General features: G+C 46.5%; 1 protein-coding gene across 1 annotated transcript; it reads left to right on the top strand.

Moving 5' to 3' along the window:
- The first annotated feature begins 254 nt into the window (after positions 1-254).
- On the top strand, positions 255-8,604 carry TBR1 (T-box brain transcription factor 1). The gene is made up of 6 exons (XM_025853075.2): positions 255-1,168; positions 1,764-1,918; positions 2,275-2,396; positions 2,976-3,134; positions 4,319-4,380; positions 7,612-8,604. Exons 1-6 carry the CDS (start codon positions 477-479, stop codon positions 8,468-8,470), a joined length of 2,049 nt encoding a protein of 682 aa, XP_025708860.1. The 5' UTR covers positions 255-476; the 3' UTR covers positions 8,471-8,604.
- Positions 8,605-15,753: the final 7,149 nt, after the last annotated feature.

The raw sequence follows: 15,753 nt of genomic DNA, 5'->3' as shown, positions 1-15,753 counted from the left end.
GGAAGGTAGGGAAATGTTTAGTAAATTGCACATCTTTGAATCTTCCTAAAGCAGTGGTCACAAAGCTTAAAGGTGACACAACAGTGCTCACGTAAAGCCAACACATATTCCCCACCCCCAAGCCAACAATAAAATCATCCCCTTCAATTTGCCATGATCGTCGCGACCAGGAGCCAGGTGATTATCCTAATTAATGTCTATCTAATTAAATTACTGTCAGCAGTTAACCAATGGCAGGAGCCGTTTCATCGGCTGCACAAGCAGCAAGATCAAAAGTGAGCCTTTTCTGATTGCTGCATAGTGTCAATTGGCCAATCTCTTCTCCCAGGGAAAAAAAAAAGTAAATCAAACCTTTGAGAAGCATTTGCTGGTTGAAGTGCTTTCTGTCTAGTGAGGGGGTCTGTGGATTTCTAGTTTATGATAAATAGGACTTTAAAAACCAGGGACAGGAGGGCGAGTGTTCAGGTTCTAGAGCTATGCAGCTGGAGCACTGCCTTTCTCCTTCTATCATGCTCTCCAAGAAATTTCTCAATGTGAGCAGCAGCTACCCACATTCAGGCGGATCTGAGCTTGTCTTGCACGATCATCCCATTATCTCGACCACTGACAACCTGGAGAGAAGTTCACCTTTGAAAAAAATTACCAGGGGGATGACGAATCAGTCAGATACAGACAATTTTCCTGACTCCAAGGACTCACCAGGGGACGTCCAGAGAAGTAAACTCTCTCCTGTCTTGGACGGGGTCTCTGAGCTTCGTCACAGTTTCGATGGCTCTGCTGCAGATCGCTACCTCCTCTCTCAGTCCAGCCAGCCACAGTCTGCGGCCACTGCTCCCAGTGCCATGTTCCCGTACCCCGGCCAGCACGGACCGGCGCACCCCGCCTTCTCCATCGGCAGTCCCAGCCGCTACATGGCCCACCACCCGGTCATCACCAACGGAGCCTACAACAGCCTCCTGTCCAACTCCTCACCGCAGGGCTACCCCGCGGCCGGCTACCCCTACCCACAGCAGTACAGCCACTCCTACCAAGGAGCCCCGTTCTACCAGTTCTCTTCCACGCAGCCCGGACTGGTACCCGGCAAAGCGCAGGTGTACCTGTGCAACAGGCCCCTCTGGCTGAAATTTCACCGCCACCAAACGGAGATGATCATCACCAAACAGGGAAGGTAATGCTACATTCTTGGCAGTCGCTGCTCCAGGCACGGCCCGGGGGCAAGAGCGCTGGGTTGCGACTAACCCCGGTAGCGATGTTTTGGGGTCGGGAGCGGAGTGGAAGGCGCTCTGGTGCGCCCTGGAGTTGGCTGGTTTTGGAAAAAGGGAAAGTGGAAGGTATAACCGCCGCGGTGATGTTGGTAAGGGGGCTTCCGCTCTAGAAAGGTGGTCAGAGAACCAGTCAGGGGCCGGAGAAAGGCGAAAGAGAGGGAGAGTCCCGGCCTGCGGCTGGGAAATTGTAGGGACGCATCAACTCCCGGAACCAAGGGCAGGTGGAGGTGCGGGTCGCCAACCTCACTCTCCACCTGGGCAGTGACACCTGCCGACTCCTCACTCCACAGCTCACCCGCCGATCTCCCCGACTTCAGCTTCACTTCTTTTCCTCCCCCACCACCCCTTCTCTAACCCAGCAAACATTCGCTCATCCACGCTGGAAGAACAAGTTTTGCTTTGCTATCTGGCGCCGCGCTTCTTGCATTTAATCTTTAACATTTATGTGTTTTTTTTTTCTCTTGTTTTCTCTCTCCCCCCCCCCTTTAATTTAAATAGGCGCATGTTTCCTTTTTTAAGTTTTAACATTTCTGGTCTCGATCCCACGGCTCATTACAATATTTTTGTGGATGTGATTTTGGCGGATCCCAATCACTGGAGGTTTCAAGGAGGCAAATGGGTTCCTTGCGGCAAAGCGGACACCAATGTGCAAGGCAAGTCCTTCCAATTAACACATTTTCCTGACACTTATTTAGGTGAGAATGATTAATTAAAGCCTTTGTGGACTGGCTCGAGAGACTTTTAAAACGATCGGCCAATGACTTCTAAAAGGAAACGAGGGGGATAGGGGGACAGACTGAGCAGCGAGAAGGGGGAGGATTATGCAAAAGCTATTTTAATCATCTCCAGTTAATAGGAAGAAAGCGAGGCCTAAAAAACCCCCAGCTAATGGGCCTCACTGTGGAATAAGGTGTGTGTGTGTGTGTGTGTGTGTGTGTGTCCTACGCGGTGAGGAGTTGGGACTGGGCAGTGCCCGGGGCATATGTAAACAACGTATTTCTTTCTCTAGGAAATCGGGTCTATATGCATCCGGATTCCCCCAACACGGGGGCTCACTGGATGCGCCAAGAAATCTCTTTTGGAAAATTAAAACTTACAAACAACAAAGGAGCTTCAAACAACAATGGGCAGGTCAGTGGCTCAAGTGCTCCTTCCCCCCACTCAACTCTCTCCTCTTTCTCTCTCTCTCTCTTTCTCACACACACACGTACGTCTCTCGCTAACATCCAGTCCGTTAGTTTAAATCAGCATGAGAAACTGGACATATGTTTCTTTGCTACATTAAAAAGACGTTTTAAAAATTCTATTTCCACACTCCTATAAAGTTGTTCTTGCCCTCCGCCCAATTCCCGAGTTCCCGACCTTCCCAAGTACTGTACAAATGATTGATTGATTTCGAAAAGGAAACCCAGAGGATCTGGGGTTGTAAAAATCTTTGTTCCTCCTGAAAGGAGGGCTAGGCGGATCGGGAGGCCCTGACGACCAGGCAGTCGGGTTCGGTTTTCCTCCGGTGCTCCGGTGATCTTTGCTCCTGGAGGAACCAGGGCTGGTCTTGACCCAGCTAGCCAGTCACCTGCCCGGCGAGTCCCACGGTCAGTTAGCCGGGGCGGCGGGCTCCAGCCAGCCCCGGCACGGCCCGCGGCCCCAGCCCAGCGCACACTGACCGCGCTAACGCGCAGCTCCGCGCTCCCCTTTCTCTCCGCCGGACAGATGGTGGTTTTACAATCCTTGCACAAGTACCAGCCCCGCCTGCATGTGGTGGAAGTGAACGAGGACGGCACGGAGGACACCAGCCAGCCTGGCCGCGTGCAGACATTCACTTTCCCCGAGACTCAGTTCATCGCCGTCACCGCCTACCAGAACACCGATGTAAGGAGGCCTGGGGGCTGGGCGCGCGGCGGGCGGCTCCGGCTTCTCCCCGCACCTGCCCGCAGCCCCCGCCATCCCCGGCTCGGGCACTAACATCAGCAACAGCTGGCTCTGCTGCGCCAAAAGGGCGGAGGGCTAGGGGCCTGCTGGGCATCTTCACTGAATACCTTGCCGGTGGGGAAACGCTTCCTATTCGTCTCCATCGCGGGTCACACGGGCCACCTTTGAGGGGCCCAGGATTTCTAGGGCCTTTTTTGGGAATTTTAATTTAGTTCTCAAACTAGAACAGATTTAAATCTGCTTTATCCCTCTCCCTCTCTCTCTCTCTCTCTCTCTCTCTCTCTTTTTTTTTGAGTCCTTCTTCCATTTAGAAAACAAGCAGATTTCCCCCTGCATTTTATTATTGGCAAGCTTTGGCATTATCTATAAATAAATAAATAAATAAATAAATAAATTAATTAATTAATTAATTAAAGTCTCAGAACTGATGGCTGAAATAAACAAACATCACTTTTTGAGTGATCAAAAGAACAGACACATTCACATATCTAAAAAGTACAATAAATAAAATTACTGGAAGCTGTGGAGCGACTTTTTTTTAGCACTTGAACCTCTTCAGCATTTGCAAGTTCGCCAAAACTTATTTTACTTCTGTTGATTTGACTACTAGGAGTGACGGTGGATTTTTAAAGAAAAACTTAAATGAAAGAATCAAAAATGAAAATATGCATTTATTTTAAATTAGAGCTGATTTTAAGATGCAGTTATGGGTTCTTGAGGTTGTGAATCAGAAGTGACCAACTTTTAAAAATGTGGTGAAACACTTAAAATAGGCAACATTTGGTGATGAATTCAAGTGCCCCTTAAAGATTTCTGCCTTTTTGTAACAAGCATTTTTAAAGTGTGCATTTTAACTGACTTAGAACACGTGGGAGAGCTAATTGAAAGCAATCCTTTAGTGTTAGGCATCATTAATTTAAACATGTTTCTCATAACTTTCATGATACTTTCTCTTTTTTCCCTTTCTATTCATTCCCTCAAATTTTTCAGGTAGGGAAACCTTGCTACTTAATGAAATTGTGGGCCATAGGCCCCTGTAAAAAGTGGTGTTACATTCGTAAACACCTAATCCACCTACCTAGAAGGTGAGACCATATTAATCTTTTTTTTTTTGTCTTTTCTAGATAACACAATTGAAAATAGATCACAACCCCTTTGCAAAAGGATTTCGGGATAATTATGACACGTAAGTAATTTTGCACCTTCCTTCTCAAATAGTTGTGGAATTGGGCTTTGGGTCAAAGGTGGATTGTTGTGTACAAGGCTTTTGGAAGCTCGAATGTGTGAAGACAAGGCTGTTTCCAAGGTTTTCCCTTGCCTTTTTATGGGCTCCCCTTCTTTCTGGTGACTTTCTGGCTTGGTGCTTTTGTGGTTTTGGTCAAAGATTTCCTCCACTTATTTTTATCTTCCTTATGAATTACAAAGTTGTTGGCGGGCCTCTGGGGCTGGCTGGCTGGGGAAGCTGTCCTGGTTCCTGGGTGCGGGAGTGGTATGTGGCGCTGCAGATGCTCAGCTCAGATTGTCTGTGTCTGAAACCGCCCGATTCTGCCGGAAAGTGCATGTGGCTCTGGCAGTTGTTACATTCTCCTTGGCATATGTGACTTTTATTTACCCATTTCCAAGTTTTGTGTAATAGCTTTTCCTGTGCAAGTTTACTATGGACCGAATAAAAATGTGCACCCACCATAGGCAAGGTCATGAGCAGAGCTGCTGTTACAGTTATTTCAGGCTTTGGGAAGGACCCAGGTGTTGTTGCTATGTATTATTTATAAGCTTCAAAAGAAAAATATTTCCTTTTATCTTTTGCATCTAGGCGTGTTTTAATTAAATGTGTTGGTACCCTTTTCCCCGGGCCTCCCTTACTTACCTCCGTGTCTTTTCTATCAAAATGATGTTCTCTGGGGGCAACAGAGATATAAACTTAGTGCTTTCTGGGCTTGTTCTAGCATTCTTGCTCAGAGTTCAGATATAGTGCCCAAGAGTTCAGATAGTGTTATATAGCAAAATCTAAATCTGGATTGTCAGGATCCCCCCCTTTTATTCTGACCATAAAAGGGAAGGCTACATAAATTTTAATTTCATGCCTTGCATTAAGTGCCTGGGATAGAGCTACAAAGTTGAAGTTGTCTTTGACCAGAAATAGATTAATTTTATGGAGAAGTAGACAAGTGGCTGCTTCTATTCCATCTCCAGGTAGATAACAAAGTTTCCTCCTGATATTTTTTATAACAAATTGAAAAGAGAGTCATTGATATTTCCGCCCATAACTGTCATGTGCCTCCCTTAAAAGTAGTTTTGAGGAAGCAAGGCTCATCAAGATGATACCCAGAATAAAAACTCAGCTTTTCTAGTCCTCACAATCTAAAAATGTGGACCCGGCACTGTGGAAAGTGTGTGGCCCAGGAGACCAGAGATACTGGTCTCTGTACTAGGGGGTCTTGTAGGTTTTGAGCTTTTAATTCTGTTGCGAACATCTGTTCCAAAGCATTTTATTTTGCACAAATCAATTCAGTAATCCCAAGTGGATTGGGACCTGGATGGACATCTAAACTGTATCTTTTGCAGGCTGCTTTTTTTCTTTTTAAACTATTGTGGTGGCAAACAGAGAAGGTTTTTGCACCTTGCTGGTTATGTTCCCTTCCTGCCTCCCTCTACTTATTTGAAACTGTAATTAAATTTCAGGAGGGAAATTTTGTGTGGTAAGCAGAATGGACCTGGGCAGCAGCATCACCTTCACCCGCCCTCCTCTGGCTGACTTCTGTAGGAAAAGCCACTTCTTTTTGATTCTTAAACTGTGTATTTTCCATAAAAGCTTCTTTATCTATACAAATGGAGATCTTAGTTATTAGGGGACAGGGGAGAGCAAATGGTTTATGCCACCCACCCTATCCCCTTTTATGTTGATATTTTGGGCATGGCTCACTTTTGGAGAAACAGGGTGAGCAGTAAGAGTTCAGGGGGACGAGAAGGTTGCTTGACCATTCCCCAGGGAATCTCCTCCCCAAAGGATTAAGGTGTGACAAGACTGAGGCTCTCTCTCAAAACATTGTGTTGATTAAAGATTAAAACATTTATGTGTGAGCTAAATAAAAAGGGGGGCATGTGTCTATGTGTAGAAGAAAACACTTCTACCAATCTTGATCCAATCTCTGGTTCTCTCTCAATTCTAATGGGATTTTCTAGGCCCGGGGCCTAGAGTTAATCATTATTTCACCTAAGGTGATTCCCAGTAACACAATTACTGTCTGTGGGCAAGTTATTTAACTTCCCCTTGCCTCAGTTTTCTCATCTGTAAGGTGGGCTAATAATGCTACATAACTGGGAGGATTGTTGTGATGGTTAACTAAATTACTATCTGTACAGTCCTAGACAACAGTGCCTGGCACATAGTCAAGTTGTATAAGGGTTAGCTTGGAGGAGGTTGATAATCACTGTAAGAGTTTGCCCCAAAGGTAGTTTGTGGCGTTTTTTTTTTTGTTTTGCTTTTTGTCTTTTTTTTTAGTTTTTAATTTTAATTTTTACTTATTATTATTATTATTATTTACCAGTAACAGTTCAAAAGCTTGGAAAAAGAGTAGAGAACCCTTTTTCTTGGAGCACCTGGCTGGCTCAGTCAGTAGAGCATGCCACTCTTGATCTTGGGGTCACTCTTGATCTCGGGGTGGTCAAGTCAAGCCCCTCGTTGGGCATGGAGCTTACTTTACAAAAACAAAACAAAACAAAACAAAAAAACCTCCTCTTTGTAAAAGAATTTTATTGATTGATGACTTTGTTTCCAAGTAGTAATTCTTATTATTGGTAGAGGTGGGGGTTAAAGGATCACACGGGGGGAACAATGGACAGTAAGTACTGTGGAGTCTTCCAACAGCAGTCCTCAAGTCTCAGAAGGCTGGTGAAAGCCAGTCTTTTTTGATTACTACCTGGATAGCCTGCGTGTGTATCAGATGGAAAAAAGTGTTCTTCAAAGAGTGAAGAAATGGGTATCTTGTTTAGAAATTTTGCTCAGAAACTCACCGCACAGAAAAGGCCCACTGGGCAAGTAACACCTTAGTCCCTGGGCAAATCTGCCCTAAAGTTTATGCAGACCTTGGGGAAGTGGGGTGAGAATCCCTGCTGCGCTCCGCTCTCTGATCCCCTGTACAGTTGGTGAGAGAGAGCGAGGGGACAGGGAAGCCTTCCTCTTGATCTGTGTTTTGCCTAGGTCCCTGAATGACAAACCGATCTCTTTACAATTTCACGATTTATTTTATTTTGGGGAGGACGCAAGTTTGTGACCTTTTGTCCGTCTCCGCCCTGGACCGCAAGTTACAGACGGAGTGTGTGGGGGTGGGCGAAAAGTGGAGGTGGCCTTCCCTTTGCCTCCCGAGGGGACCTCTCTGCCACCCCTCGGTTCTCTCTCTCTCTCCTTCCCTCGCAGGATCTACACTGGCTGCGACATGGACCGCCTGACCCCCTCGCCCAACGATTCCCCGCGCTCGCAGATCGTGCCCGGGGCCCGTTACGCTATGGCCGGCTCTTTCCTGCAGGACCAGTTCGTGAGCAACTACGCCAAGGCCCGCTTCCACCCGGGTGCGGGCGCGGGCCCCGGGCCGGGCACGGACCGCAGTGTGCCCCACACCAACGGGCTGCTGTCGCCGCAGCAGGCCGAGGACCCGGGCGCGCCGTCGCCGCAGCGCTGGTTTGTGACACCGGCCAACAACCGGCTGGACTTCGCCGCCTCGGCCTACGACACAGCCACGGACTTCGCGGGCAACGCGGCCACGCTGCTCTCCTACGCGGCGGCGGGCGTGAAGGCGCTGCCGCTGCAGGCGGCGGGCTGCACCGGCCGCCCGCTCGGCTACTACGCCGACCCGTCGGGCTGGGGCGCGCGCAGCCCCCCGCAGTACTGCGGCGCCAAGTCGGGCTCGGTGCTGCCCTGCTGGCCCAACAGCGCCGCGGCCGCCGCGCGCATGGCGGGCGCCAACCCCTATTTGGGCGAGGAGGCCGAGGGCCTGGCCGCCGAGCGCTCGCCGCTACCGCCCGGCGCCGCCGAGGACGCCAAGCCCAAGGACCTGTCCGACTCCAGCTGGATCGAGACACCCTCCTCCATCAAGTCCATCGACTCGAGCGACTCGGGGATTTACGAGCAGGCCAAGCGGAGGCGGATCTCACCCGCCGACACGCCAGTGTCCGAGAGCTCGTCGCCGCTCAAGAGCGAGGTGCTGGCCCAGCGGGACTGCGAGAAGAACTGCGCCAAGGACATAGGCGGCTACTACGGCTTCTACTCGCACAGCTAGGCCGGCCCTGCCCGCCCGGCCCCGCGCCCCGCCGCCGCCCGGCCCCCCAGCCAGCCCCTCGCAGCTCTCCCCAGCTCTTCCTCCCCACGGCCCACCTCGCGCACCCCCTCCTGTTATTTGGCCCTCGAATACCGTCTGCAACGAATAAGCACAGGTCTCCGAGTGCGATTTTAACCTTTTTTTGCACAGCAGTTTCTGCAGTTAGCACACCGACCTTCAACTTTGCTGTAAACCTTTTGGTTTTCCTCCTTACTCTCCTTCTGTGAAGTTATACTCCTAACAAGCCTCCTCCCTCTCGTCTTTTTCTCACCCTCTCCTTCTCTTTCTTGTAATGAAACTCTTCACCTTTAGGAGACCTGGGCAGTCCTGTCAGGCAGCAGCGATTCCGACCCTCCAAGTCTCGGCCTCCCCATTAAACCGTAGGATGTTGACTCTAGAACCTGGACCCACCCAGCGCGTCCTTTCTTATTCCCGAGTGGATGGATGGATGGATGGATGGTAGGGATGTTAATAATTTTAGTGGAACAAAGCCTGTGAAATGACTGTATATAGTGTTAATTTATTGTACCGAATGGCTAGTTTTTATTTTCATCGTCAAGGCACAAAACCAGTTCACGCTTAACCTTTCCATTCTTTTCCTTTCTTTGCCATTTTCTCCACCCCCCTCCACTTTAAAAAATTGCCTTGTGAGATAATTAACAATATTCTAAGAGGCTCTGGAAACGTGAAATACTTGATAGATAATGATGGGTTTCTCACTTCTCCTCAATCCGTTGCATGAAATAATTACTCTGTGCCCTAATGCACACAAATAGCTAAGGAGAATCCAACCAAACACCTGTAAAGGATAGGTGTCTGTTCATAGGCAAGTCCATTAAGTGGCATGATGCCTGCGAAGAAAAGTTAACTGGAGTTGTATGTCCCACCCCAACACCCCCCCCCCAATAGAATAGCTCTACATCAGCAATATTATTTTGCCTTATTTGTTTTTCCCCAAAGTGCCAAATCCATTACTGGTCTGTGCAGGTGCCAAATATGCTGAAAAACTGTTTCTGAATATCTTTTCAGTCCCCCCTCCACCTTTATATGCTGTAAATCTTTGTAATGAATATTCTACTAATGATATAGATGACTGAATTGTTGGTAACTATAGTGTAGTCTAGTGAAGATAAATTGTGTGAGTTGTATATTTTACTGCATTTTAGTTTTGAAAATGATTTCCCTGCCACCTAGAAACAGCTGAAATTTGACTTCCTTGGGAAAACACTAGCATTAATGCAAGTAAGACTGGTTTTTCCCCCCCTCTAAGTCTTGTTATATTTGATAAGGAGCATTAATCCCCCTGGAAATAGATTAGTAGGATTTCTAATGTTGTGTAGCAAACCTATACTTTTTTTTTGTATTTTAAAATTAATGTGAAATATGCATCATACACAATATTCAATCTAGATTCCAGTCCATGGGGGGATTTTTCCTAATAGGAATTCAGGGTCTAAACGTGTGTATATTTTGGCTCTTCTGTAAATCTAATGTTGTGATTTTTATATTTGTTTCGTTTTGTCTGTGAACTGAATAATTTATACAAGTACACACTCCATTGAGAAACGTTTTGTTTTTTGCTCGTTTGTATCGTCTGTGTATAACAAGTAAATAAATCTGGTAAAACGCTATGGTGTTTGAAAGCAGTTTACAGTTTGAAAATATTTTATTATAGGTGATTACTTTTAAGGGTTAAGGAAGAATAGCCCGTCCCCACTTGAATATGGGGCAGTCTGTGTAATGGGAATCATGTCCCATTTCCCACTTAAATTTGTTTTATAGCACTACCAGTAATTACTTTTTCCTTCTTATTTACAAGTAACTTAGTTCCCTATGAGTCAAGTTTCACTTTGTTGCACTTTTTTCCCCCCAGGAAAATGTAGGCACTTCCTCATCATAGCTCTCTGATTTTCTCTGAAGTCGGAAATAATGCAAGCAGGACAAGGAGGGTCTTAAATAAGGACTTAAGAATTTTTTTAAATTTCACAGGCGGGAGGCTTTGGGCAAGAGTAGGATGTAATTGAAATGCGTGTCAGAATAGGCTGTTGACCACCGCTTTAGGCAGATGTCGAAAATCCCGGTCTTTAAATACGAGGCCTTGGAGATGTGTGGCGAATCTGTAACTGCAAACACAGAATGGCCTGTATTTCTTCAGCGGGATGTTTGGGGGGGGGGGGGGGGGGGGGTTGGAGTGGGGTAAGGACTCATGGAACAAACTCGGAATGGTCGGTATTTAAGCACTGAGCTTAAAACTTGCTTCGGGAGGTATCTGGGGGGTACCATTCCATCTCTTCCACAGTGGAATTCCTGTACCAGTCCTGCCCAGGCCAGATTCCCATCCCTTGAGAACAAATGCAGAAACGTGGATATCCCAGCTTGGGGGGGTGGGAGTGGGGTAGGGTCGCTGCGTCTTAGTCGAGGAGTCCGCAGAGCTCTGACTTTATCTCGTGGAGAAGATATTTTTTTGTACTTTTGTCTCCAGAGAAAGGAGATCAGGAAAGAGGTGGAAAATGGTTCAACATTCTTGCTTAGTCTGGGTCAGTTTCAGGTTATGGGACTAAATGTACCACTACGTAGAGATTGTCCCGAAACCCCTTTGCAATTTGAGGGATGCAAAGAGGCTTCAAAGTTCCAATTAAAAGGAAAAATCGGGGGGCGGCGGGGGGCGGGGAACAAACCCGGTTTGTTGTCCCTGGACAATTTCGCCACTAGACGGCGTTCCGCGGAGTTTTGTCTGCCACACAGAAAGGCGATGGCTGATTTTCCTTTGTGTTTCTTTCACCCTTCCCACACCTACGACCCGAACGAGGGTACGAAAAGTACAAAACACGGTGCCTGTGTAGCCGGAGAAGTTGAGCAGTGTTTTCTTGTAATCCCCCCCCCCCCGGGTCTGCGCTCCTGCGAGCTGGCCGCCCGGTGCGGCCGGGGAGGAGGCGCACGTGCGGTGCAGAGGGCGCGGGGGGCGCTGAGGCCCGAGGGCGCGGGGGGCGGGGGGCCGCGCTCGTCCCGTCGTTTTCGGGCCACAGGCACGGCGAGCAAACGAGCTGCTGTCATGTGCGGAAACGACGCTCTCAGCAGCCGAGGATAGATTTCACAGGAACGTAGTGCCTTGTACCGAAAGACGCCACTATTAGGAAGTACTTTTAAAAATTGGGGAGGTCGTTTCCCTTGCAGCTCTGCCACCATCTCCACCATCTGCTGTGTGGACTGAGTCAGCGTGAGGTAAATTTGCAGCTCCGCGCTCCTCTCGGAGGCAGTGTGCTTTCCTGTCCCTTTCAAGCATGATCATTTCTGCTCGCTTTCAATGTCTTGGTGTCTAGTGAAGTGACACTGTCGCTGTGTCTGAGGAGCTGCTGCTGTTCCAAGGAAATCAGAGTTTGGATTTGGGAGGGCCCGTGGGAACCAAAGTTCGCGTCCCGGGTTAGATTTCGATTTGCCGCTTGTTCTCCGTGAGGGCAGGGGTCAGGCGAGGACGGAATCCTCCCCGCAACCTGCAGATATCCTCAGTTTTCCAAAAGTGTGTTTTCAGCAGTGTCTTTTCTAAAAGAGACGGGAAGAAAAAAGGCGAGCGTGCGGCGAGCACTGCATCCTGGCTCCCGCCTTCCCGCCACTCGCATTCCGCGCCATCTTAACTCACTTGCAACCACCCGCTCGGGGTTAAGTGCCGCCGCCGGCCGGCGTCGCTCCAGCCAGAGGTGCCGTGCCCTCGGTTCCTAACCTTCGAGGCAGACGCCGTGGGTCAGTGTAGACGGGAGGCGGAGCCAGAGCGCGCTGCGGCGGCGGGCGGCGGTCCGTGCGGCCCCGGCGAGCGAGGCTGCTCTTGGCCTGGGCCTAGGGCCGTCGGTCTGGGCGCCCTCCACCCCAGGCGGGCGGGGCGGGGGCGGGCGCCTGCAGGAGCTCGGCCGCGAGTGAGGCCGCGCGGGAGGCCCGCTCCCCGACGTGGAGCCTGGGCCGAGGCTCCCCTGCTTGGCCGGTGGGCCGGCGGCTGTGCTCGGGCTGTCCTGGCCCAGTCCAGACAGGGATTCGGGGCGCTGGTCTAGACTGGCAACCCGGGCCCAAGTGCAGGCCCGGGGTCCAGGAGACTCCTTCCGCGTCCTCGGAGTCCGATGCTGCCGGGCCGCGACCTTGGCTGTGACCGAGGGCGCCCTTTCCAGCCTGTAGCTCCTCGAGAGCCACGCACCAGGCGACCCGCTAGGATTTAGGACATGACGGCCTTTTTAGGCCTAGCAGAAGCTTATTGATGAGTTTGCTTCCAAAGCCAGGTTGTTTCTGTCTCTTTAGGGTTGGCTGACATCACCCGAGCTCTTAAAATGTAGTAATTTAGGGTATTTAGAGAACTTTCTGAGTCCTCTTTCCTCCTGCAGTTATATTTTCTTATAAATCCTACTGGTAAAACTCTTTGACCCATCATTTTGGTGACGTTAAGTATTTATCTTTATAGCATTGAAGCTTTCAAGGATGTTCTACTTTCTCTTGAGGGTGCAGGCTAGGAACAAAAGCCTTGTTGCATAGAGACCATTTATATTCCTGCAGAACTTAAAAAAACTCTGTAGCAATATTTGGGCAACGTGTTTGTGTTCGTAAGTGATTTTATAAAATGACCTGACCTCAGGTGCAGCACCTTTTTTGTGTGTATATTAGTTATTTTATCATGTAGGCTTTTTACCCCGTGGGGATAGGAAAAAAGTAGAACTTATGAACCTGTGTGAAAACAAACCAATCTAGGTTCCCCAAAGGAAAAGCAACTATTATTTAGACAAACTTAGAAAGAAGTCAGCTTCTTTTATTTATTTATTTTTTTAAGATTTTATTTTTAAGTAGTCTCTATAACCATCATGGGGCTCGAACTTACAACCCAGAGACTGAGTCACATGGTCCACGCACTGAGCAAGCCAGTGGCCACAGAGGTCAGCACCTTTAAAGACCAGTGATAAGCACTCGATTTAAAAAATATTTAATTTACTCTGGTATGTGGGCAGTTACTTGGCTAATTTTAATATTGGAAAGAATAAATTTTTAGTGTAATACCAGTAAAATCAGGTTTTTAGAAGGTCAGCTGAGACTTTTCAAGCAAGTTGAGTCTATATGATTTATTGAAGTTACAGTCTGAGTGCAAGATTTACATTTGGACCATCAGATTTTCTTTTGCCAGAACAAGATAAGGCAAACTAGGCAAGATTTCAGGCATGGCATTATACTTGGTTTAATTCAGTTGCCTTGAGATTTATGGGCCTTCCTGATTCCTGTCTTCAGCTTGTAAGTTAGGTTGCAACATATTTAAAAATATATTCACTTGAAAGAAAACCCCACTGCTTTCACAATAAAGTAAACTTGATGGTGTACAAGTCACTGGTCTCATCTGAGCTGATTATATCTGCCTTGCATGTATTTTACACCCACAGTATGGTTTGCAGCGGTGTTCAAGGCATGGCGTGAAAAATTTGATTTGAATAGTTCCATTAAAGCAATGAAAAAAAAACATGGATTAATAGACCTTCTAGTGATAGCTCCCCCTCTTACTATGCTAACTCTGAAATAAATATGTGATCTAGTGTTAGGAACGTGGCATTTAGAAGACCCTTGCTGGTAATATTTAATTTAATAAACATACTAACTGTGACATTATTAATGCAACGAAGCTTGTACCACAAGCTGATTCTTTCAGGTTGTTTGACCTATTATCACTAGATTCCTTAAAACATATCCTGTGATTTATAACTTGAATTTTATATTAAAATTATTTTGGATTTCAACTCTTTAAAAATATCTGCATGATGGCACTCATTTTATATACAAAGCATTTTATACTTGGGTATCTTGGCATATCTTTTATGAGGAGGAAGAGGAAATTTAGGAGGGGAGAGCATCTCTCTGGATATGCCTCTGGTCATTTTAGCCCATACGGTTATTTTGTTTCAATACTAGCAAGAAAAAAAAAGAATGTAAGAGTGTATTGATTTCGTATATATCGGTAGTACATATGTTTTATCATATATATATATATATATATGATCATACTAAGTTTTAAGGAATGGCAAATTAATTAAACTTCCTGGTTGAAAAATATAACAAAACAAATCTTGCTTATATTAGGTTTAGTGCTTATATTAGATTTATTTAGGTTTCAGTTTAGTACATATCTTCACGTTAGCAAGTGTACTGTATGGGAAAAAGCCTTTTCATGACAATCTTATTTCAGGTTCCTAAAAAAGAAAAAGTCAACAATGTTGTTCTCAAACCACAGGATCTTCCTAGCTCACATTTCAACTTCCAAGATGTATTTGTCTTTTATTTTGTCATTCCTAGTATGAAAGGGAAGGCATTTTTCAATCTTAGGATAATTCAGAAGCAATTTTTTGGTTCTCAGTTAATTCAGTTTCATCTTAAAAGTTCAAATTTAGCAAAGCACATGTTCCCTTGTTCATGCCAAGTGTGATAAAAACTAGTCGAAAAATAAAACCATTGCAAACAAGTAGAGCATTGCACTTCCCTGCATACTATACAGGCCACATCATTTCTGGGTCTGATGTCACTGCCTGCTGGGCTGCCATTTGTGGGCACAAGTAAGGCTGCCTGTGAAAGTTGATGGAAGGCACGACCATTTCAGATACGTGTGCTTAAATTGTGTGTGTGTTTGAAACGTCCTCTTTGAATAGTGATATGCATACCCATGAGCATTCAAACATTTGCTCTCGTCTATTAACAGAAGGTTATTCTGTTTAGTCCCAGAGGTGATTTTCTCCCTCTGACTTAGGAGATAGTTTCTTTGATTGTATCTAAAACATGAAATAGCAAAGTCATCTCTCCCCTTTTGTAATATAGTGAAATTATAGACTACTTTGTGGAATTATAACTTTCTTGATAGTTTCATCTTTGCATTTACAATGTTAAGCTATCACATTTCTATTTTTAAACTTTAACCTCCTTGAACTTCAGTTAATAAAATATGCATACATGTTATGTAGATTCAATTCAGGCCATCTGCAATCAACAATGACATTTTATGAGAACTTTTCAGTTATCATAGTGATTTCTATTTTGAATGGCTTGCTCAAGTGGAGATTTACTAAAGGCCAAACCATTATTGCCAATTAAAAATGTTTCAAAGGTGGTTAGCACTTTTATAACCTGATGTGTTTTTTAATTAAAGATTTATAATTTTACCAAACAATAGCAATGTTTACTACTCAGCACTTTCCTTTGAAAGGCTATGATGGCGACATACTCCTTCCAGTTTACTTACC

This window comes from Callorhinus ursinus, unplaced genomic scaffold (genome assembly GCF_003265705.2).
Source record: "Callorhinus ursinus isolate GAN/ISIS: 27379988/994484 unplaced genomic scaffold, GSC_fseal_2.0 scaffold2, whole genome shotgun sequence".
NCBI lineage: Eukaryota > Metazoa > Chordata > Mammalia > Carnivora > Otariidae > Callorhinus > Callorhinus ursinus.
This window is presented reverse-complemented; position numbering and strand designations above follow the sequence as displayed.

Excerpts from the sequence above, each read along its gene's own strand:
- TBR1 (XM_025853075.2), top strand. The coding sequence starts at position 477 with ATGCAGCTGGAGCACTGCCTTTCTCCTTCTATCATGCTCTCCAAGAAA. Across the intron at positions 2,397-2,975 it reads CTTCAAACAACAATGGGCAG|ATGGTGGTTTTACAATCCTT; the intron begins GTCAGTGGCTCA and ends TCCGCCGGACAG. Across the intron at positions 3,135-4,318 it reads CCGCCTACCAGAACACCGAT|ATAACACAATTGAAAATAGA; the intron begins GTAAGGAGGCCT and ends TGTCTTTTCTAG.